The 7,867-nt window shown below is 41.9% G+C and overlaps 1 protein-coding gene across 1 annotated transcript; it reads left to right on the forward strand.

Moving 5' to 3' along the window:
- Window positions 1–4,759: 4,759 nt before the first annotated feature.
- Window positions 4,760–7,614, forward strand: pde6gb (phosphodiesterase 6G, cGMP-specific, rod, gamma, paralog b). Its single transcript, XM_076035053.1, has 4 exons — window positions 4,760–4,867; window positions 5,888–6,094; window positions 6,189–6,229; window positions 6,312–7,614. Exons 2-4 carry the CDS (start codon window positions 5,952–5,954, stop codon window positions 6,386–6,388), a joined length of 261 nt encoding a protein of 86 aa, XP_075891168.1. The 5' UTR covers window positions 4,760–4,867; window positions 5,888–5,951; the 3' UTR covers window positions 6,389–7,614.
- Window positions 7,615–7,867: the final 253 nt, after the last annotated feature.

Genomic DNA, 7,867 nt, shown 5'->3' on the forward strand with positions numbered 1-7,867 from the left:
AGGAGACAGATGACGCTCCTCGGTCACCAGACAGACCTGATGTGCCGGAACTTGCTGTGTCAGAGAAGCAAGTTCTGGAATCCCTGGGAGATGTTATTCCGAACACATTGAGTGAGGCTATAGGTGATCCTGAATACACTCGAACTGAAAACACAGAGGAGATGAACTGGCTTATGGCGGAAGAGATCACAGAACAGATCAACTCAAATCTCTACACAGTGCAGACGGACAAAGAAAGAGACCCGGTGATCATCAATCCTCAACCCAGCAGGCTGAAGCAAATAGTGGCAAAAGCAATGGAGATAATCCGCTCAACCTGCTGCAAGATGAAGAAAACCCAGCAGAGTAAAATTATACTTATTAAACAGGAAAAGGTGGTTGAAAAGGAAGAGGATCAGGACTTTGAGGTACCAGGTGTGACAGCAATCACTTATTTTGATGAAGTGGAATCCACCCGGATTGTTTCCAATAGTCGTTTCAATGAAGAAGATATTGATGCAGCCAAAGATATCACAAGGGACATTCTGACTGGCTCCCTGAAGGAAGTCTTAAATGAACACATGAATTCTTTAAGAATTTTTAGTCAAAATACCTTTACTGAGGAGGAATATGATGAATTAATAGCCAGCATCTCCCTGGATATAGAGAGGGTGTCCAATCGGACCAGTGCAGAGATAGTTGGATCATCTCTGCTCAAAACTGACAGAACTGGGATGGTGACTGAGCCAAAGGCGGATGATGTGACAAGTAGATTAGTAAACAGATGGATGACAACACTGTTTGTTCATAGATTTTTCAAAGAGTCCATCCTTCGATTCGTGTCAAGGCTAAAGAGTAAGAGTCCCACAGAGCTCAAACAATATTCCTCACTGCAGCAGCTATTTGACGCTGGGGATCTATCGCTGGATTCCATGATCCCAAAGGACCAAGCCGAGTTGACACTGAGTGACATTGAGACAGGCGACCAAGAAATGGCCCGTAAACAACTGTGCGACATCCTCCTCCGACGCTTCCAGCTGCCAGGCCAGGCAGTGCAAGACACAGACGAGATCTGGAATGAGCTGGATTTTTTCATGAAGCAAACATGGGACTGGCTCAACCAGCAGGGCCAGCAGCACAAGACCAGGATGGACTCTGCCAGTCTGGCCCTGAGGGAGATCAATATGGCAGCAGCTGTAACAGAGGACTTCTCACTGGTGGAGAACAAAACTTACATACCAGTGTTTGATGAAGCACCCCTCTCCATCGTTGTCCAGCCTGCCGTCGTCGAAGAAGTCGTGGTGGCTCCGGTGGAGATACCGCCTCAGGAGGACAACAGGAAGGAGAAACTGTGCCACCTGTTGGTTTCGGGGCTGGTCAGTCACATTCTGGACGGACTGTGTGTTTACATCCCTCTAGACGTCATCAAGGCCATCATCTCCAAGCTGAAGGAGATGCTGATGCTAGAGATGTCCGGACGAGACATTTCTTTCAGGGCAAATGGTCTCATCATCAACAGGATCATCAGGGCCGTGTTGAGGGATTTGTTTGAGGAAATGGGCTCCATCGACGTCATCCGAATCAATCTGATGCTGCAAGAAGAACAAATTTACCGGGATATAATCAGGGCTCTGACAAAAAATCTCACAGCAACAGAAAACAAGTCTGGTGTCATAAGTTCGTTCAGGACTGTGTTCAAGACCATGTCCAGGCCGTTCAACAGGAGAGAATGAAAAACATCTCTATCAAATGGTGGTTTTATTGAGTGGATTCCACAGATGAAACTTGACTTTAAATTGTCAGAGAAGGACAACAGAGATTTTGAGGCCAATGCCATTTCTTCCAGGTTGTATGACAACGTCCAGATCTAGAGTTATTGAGGAGAAAGCAAAATCTACCTTCGGCAGTTTAATAAGATTTCCCCTTATACACAATATATATTGAGTTTCAATTACAACAACAGTGATAGTACAAACTCAAAATCCTGTCTATACATAAATGTCCCATACTGTATATATGTAGACAAGTAACTATTCTGTGCCTGACCCACATGCATCATTCCTTTTTTTTCCAGGTGTTTGTGACAGATTAGTAAATCTGTTGTGATTGTGCAATAAATCTTTGTTCATTTTGAATTTAGTGCATTTGCTCCCTATGCTAGTCGCATTTCAAAGCAAATAAATGCCTTAAATTTGTAAAAGCGTTGTTACTTGATACATAGTTATGGGGCTCAATACACAATTGTACATGCAAATTTAACTTTGATGTATCATAAAGGAGCTATGTGCAATATTACACTTCCCACTCCACGTCAATAACTATACAACATATACTAGCTTCAACATATACTAGCTTCTACTTAAGAAATCATTTGGGGGGAAATCCTCCTTTCTTCAATATTCCGTCCGTACTTGGACAATGACAATGGTGCCATTGGTTTTGTAATTTTTCCATGACATCACAGCTTTTAAAAAAAACAAGCAGCAAACAAGCAGCGTCTAACGTTCAGAAAGGTAATCTTTTAACATCAAATACTACCCAATACTATATGTCTGGCTGTCAACCATCTACAGTACAGGGTGTCGAAACACTATGCTGTAAAAAAAAAAAAAAATTTAAATCCAACGCTAAATTTGAATAGAGACCAAAAAGTTAACTTGTCACTTTTTTTACAGTGTACACTACTGATACTGTGACGAGGGACGAAGAACTGCTACATGCAAAAACTTCAGGAGATTTCAGGCTGACAAAAAGCACAACCTCATTTAATTGATCTCTACGTGTCTCACCTCCACAATCTGCCTAATGATGTCAGAAGAAAAGTAGCAGATAATGCTCAGATGTCAGCTTGACGTCTGTGGGTCAGCTGGGTCTCATGTGAGGACTTTATGTGTGCGTATCTGTTGGCTGCCAATCCTGATCTGCCCAGTTGAGTAAGCCTCAGCCTGCAACAGGGATAACAGGGATACACTGCATGCCAGTGGCCGGCTGCAGCATGCAGATATTCTCCGAGCAAGGTTACGCGGGGGATTATGATGTGATCATATGCAGGACGCCAGTGACGTGATGGAAAAAAAATGGAGACAGATTAGTGCTGTCACCACAGCATGTCACTTTCTGTCATGCCAGCACATACTAATATGCTGCTATTATGCTGCTGAAACCCAACTTTAGTAATAAACTAAAGTTGGGTTTACTCAAACTAAAGTTGGGATACTCAAAGTCTTAAATGCATTGCTGTGCACATGTGCTGCTATGTTAAACTAATTGTGAATGGCAGAAAAGGTCCCTGATACTGAAAACGTATCACTGATGCAGTCATTTATATGCTTTTCTTGCCTCGCATACGTGCTTAGTTTTCAAAAAACTTAAAAGATTAGAAATATTGATAACTACATTGTATTTTTAAAAAACAGCAACATTCTTTCCATCTATATGCTCTGCTTTTCGAAGTTAGTTTTGTGTCAGGAAGAGGCGTAGTAGAAGGAGGTAATACAATGTCAACAATAACTCAGAGTCAACCCAAATTCAACTTTCTGGCCCTGCTATTACTTTCCATACGGCACAATTTCTGCAGATGTGTATCAATACAAAGGATAACCTTTAATGCAAAAAAAGGCTTTATTTAACATAAAATAGTAAAGCCAAAAAAAACTGTGATTATATATTTTATTTGCTAAAAAGCTGAGGTGTTCTAGAGTTACAGCATTTAAAAAGGACACAACTACCTCACCAAAATTTATCTCATACATGCAAACAGTAAAAAGACAAAACAACTGCAAAATGTAACTTATATAGATTAAAACAAAAGTACAAACGTAAATGACAGTATTTCTGAGACTAATACATCCTCATCCCCTCGATTAATTTATACACATAAGTGTGATTATAAAGCTGAGAGCCAAGCACGTGCGCCTTCCTGCCTTGAGCTTATTGCTCTCTGGCAAATGAAGTGGACACCCCCCCAAAGGATGCCAAAAAGTAAATTCTTCCTCTCATGCATGTCAACAACAAGATTCAGCAAGGTGGAAAAAAAATACTGGCGTTAGCAACAGGTGTCCACTGTCTGGAGGTTTTACAGGCAGAAAATCTTTAAACACATTTTTAAATCACAAGGGTGTGTACGTGTTTGTATGGGGTTGAAAAAAAATATTTGCCTTATTTTTATATAATATGATAGCTTGTTTATCATTGTGTAGATCTGAAATTAGCAAACAATTTCTCTTCTGATTTGCAGTTCTAGTAACTGAGGTGAGGTTCTGCGTCGGCACTGTTCTTTTCCTGTGCAACACCATGCATGTGCTTGCTCTAGTATATAGTCCCATGAGTGGTGTGGAACATTTTCTCACGTGCAATACAAATGTCACTCCACTGTGCTGTAAATATGGAAATACGTCTTGTAAATTTCCTCAGTATATCTTTTGATTTCACGCAGTTTACCACGCACAAGTAAATTGTTGTTGCTTTAATTGTGCTGCATGCCCAATATTTTGTTTCTGCTGCAATGTGTGCTGCAATCCTTAATCTGTGTGCTGCATCATGTTGGCCTTGCTCGGGTCCTAGAGCCCCTATTTCCTTACAGTTTTTTTCTTATTATTCTTTAGGGAAAAGATTCAACGACACATACACGGCTGTCATATTATTGTCACGTGACAGCAATGGAACATGGACGGTCTCATGTTGCACGTGTGAGGTGTTCACCACTGAGGGGGGGAGTGAGGATGGGAGGGTGATGTGAGGTAAAGATGGTAATCTTGGTCCACGTATAAGAAGGGCCCCCAGCAACATGTGGCCCCCACAGCAAGCCTAACCTCCTCTCATCCACTGGGCATAGCAGGACTGCACTCACGCACGCAACAGTCAGGCCATCCTCCCAGCAGCATAGCCGGTAAGTAAAACTCAATTTGAACGAAAACAAAGATCAATTTGATCATTTGATATTTATTCCATATTTGGAGGTGTTTCTTGTGACCCTGGGGTTCGCAAAGAGAGGCACATTTAATCTTATACTAATTTAAGTTAGATTTATTTTGAAAAAAAAAGTTTTGCCACTTGTTCTGGTAATTTAATAGTGTTACACAACACAAGCAGCTTCACGACTAAATTGTATTTGGAAAAAATACCAAAGAAATTATTTCTCATTTGTTTTGAGAAAAAAAGAAAAATCTTGTCTCCAGTTTTTTGCACAAATATAGAGATTAAACTTTAATAATGATTAACAAATTAAAATTGATTGTCATATAATGCTTGTTTTTTTTATATATATATTTGAGTGAAAAATATTCTGAATTCCTAATCAACTGTCATTTAGTTCAGATTCTTACTTGGTTGGTTTTTTTTATGGATATTTTGGAATACAACTTTCTTTATGGAGAAGATTACATGCATAGTACAAGCCTGGTCTGATAACTCCACACTAATCAAACACAGCCAGCTCATTAGCACTGGGCCATGACTGTCACCGCGGGCAGGACGCTCTGAGTGGATTGATCACTCAGACCTTCAGCGTCGGCTCAGCAGTTTGCGTTGTTTTGTCCTTGCTCTAACAAGATTACGCCAGGACAGCCAGCTTGAAATACAGAGAGGGGTAGCACTTATTAACTTGAGCCAAGGATTACGGTGGACAAATTGGGTCAACCTGGTAGAACGCAGCGGCAGAGGCGGTGCGTCTTAGACGCTCAACTGAAGGTGGAAAAAAAAGAATGCTGCATGCGGCTCGTCAGGCCAGTAAGAGGCTTAGCGGCTGTAATGTCAGACAGAGGTGACAGAGGCTGCAGGCCGACACCGGCGTCACTTTCATGGTCAGATTGAGCATCTTGGGTCAGACCGTGTTCTGACTAAACGGGTGAAAAGTGTCTCTTTTTCTGTCGACGATGCGTCAGCTTTGCTGATTTTTGTCTTCTCTCAGCTTCTAAGATTGCACCACGACGACCACGCTCCTGTGAGGTCATACACAACGTTACCTGCTTGCAATGAACCTCGAGCCCAAAGCTGAGATCAAGTCGGCCACGCGGGTCAGCGGAGGACCCGCCACCCCTCGAAAGGGGCCCCCCAAGTTCAAGCAGAGGCAGACCCGTCAGTTTAAGAGCAAGCCGCCAAAGAAGGGAGTCCAGGGGTGAGTTCTGGGTCGCTCGGTGCTCACTTCACAGTCTTAGACCCCATTGATAGTTCTTGTTTGTGACCCTTATTGTTTGTGATCCTGCTGGCAGATTTGGTGATGACATCCCTGGAATGGAGGGCTTAGGCACAGGTGAGTTTGCCTCAGGTTTCCTCGTGTGTTTCATTTCTGATTAGTGCAGCAGTCTGAGTGCTTGCTGTGTTTTTTTTTCTAGACATCACTGTCATTTGCCCCTGGGAGGCCTTCAATCACTTGGAGCTGCACGAGCTGGCCCAGTACGGCATCATCTGAGCCTCAACAGCGCCCCCATCTGGTCTTGCACTGACTACAGGCAATGTCAGAACCATCTGCCTCAGGTGCCGTCTTCCAGCTCTCGAATGGGACTTTAATTCAGACCAGTTGTGAAAAAATGACCTAAGACAAGTACAAAAATGGAAAAACATGGATATTAATCCAGAAAAAAACAAAACAAAAAAACTTCTGTCCATCTTTTACTGGATTCTTCTTCTGACTCTGCTGCTGAAATGCACCTGCTCATGTTTAGGATCTCATCGCACTGGTAGACCTGCACTGTGTCTCTCAGCATCATATGTCTCTCTTACTGTCCCTCCTCCTCTCTTCTTTTCTCCTCTACTCATCTTTTTATCTCTCGTGGAAAAACCTGTAACTGAAAGGAAGCCTCAGTATGAGTAAGTTACAGACCCGTGGAATGGGTGGGCTCCCGTTTCACGTGCTGCAACACCCTGATTTGTCATCTTGAGGGTGCCGAATGAATAAAAACACAAAACCAGAATTCTGTAGAGACTGGACACCAGGACATCCATCAGCTATTCCCTCTTTCCCCACTACACTCCTTGCACTGCAAATTTGTAACTGTAATCACAATCTGGATAATTGTGGTGCATCTTCACAAGTTCTGTCTGCGGGAAGCAAAAAAGCAAAAAGGAAAAAAAACAATTAACAGAAAATAGGAAAGTGTCCAGATATTAGTTACGTATCTCCTCTGCTTTGTACATGTCCCTTGTATCATATTATGGAAATGAAAATACGTGTTTGATCTTTGCATGTTTGTTTCTCATGCTTTCACACAACCTGTGTGTTCATGTCTGTCAATATTTTAGCCATCTTTTGTAGTAGATTTTACATTTTTTTCATGTTGTACTTTGTTGTCCATTCATCGTGTCGTTTATTATCTATCATCATTTATCATTCACTCTTTAATTTAAACTCCTCCTCTACTTCCTCTGTACACAACAGATCCATCCTTATTGACTGTTTTCAATTTTGCTTTAATTGCCATACAAGTCAGTCATGTTTCCCCCTGGTGATACAAAGATGTTGATGGAAAGGTTTTTGGTTTTTTTAAACTCATGTTGACTAAACTGGTGCAAGGGGTATCAGAGGGGTGAGTGGAGGGCCTGGTTTAGAGTATGTTCAGCTCTGAAAAGATATTCAACTGAGCTTTGACCCCACTACAGGACAAGGACAAAAATAAAACAATAAAAAGAGAAAAATAAGACACTAATGGAGATTTATTTGTTATCATCTCATTAAATATGATCACATTCATATAAATAAGTGCAACAAAGTTAAACACAAGTTGCTTCATAGATGTAACATTCATTCATTCATTCATTTTCCATAACCGCTTAGTCCCGAGCTCAGGGTCACGGGGGTCTGCTGGAGCCTCTCCCAGCTGTCTTAGGGTGAAGGCAGGGGACACCCTGGACAAGTCGCCAGTTCATCGCAGGGCCACATAGAAACAAACAA

Source organism: Nelusetta ayraudi, unplaced genomic scaffold (genome assembly GCF_046127955.1).
Source record: "Nelusetta ayraudi isolate G7.1 ecotype Tasmania unplaced genomic scaffold, CSIRO-AGI_Nayr_v1 ptg000042l, whole genome shotgun sequence".
Classification (NCBI taxonomy): Eukaryota; Metazoa; Chordata; class Actinopteri; order Tetraodontiformes; family Monacanthidae; genus Nelusetta; species Nelusetta ayraudi.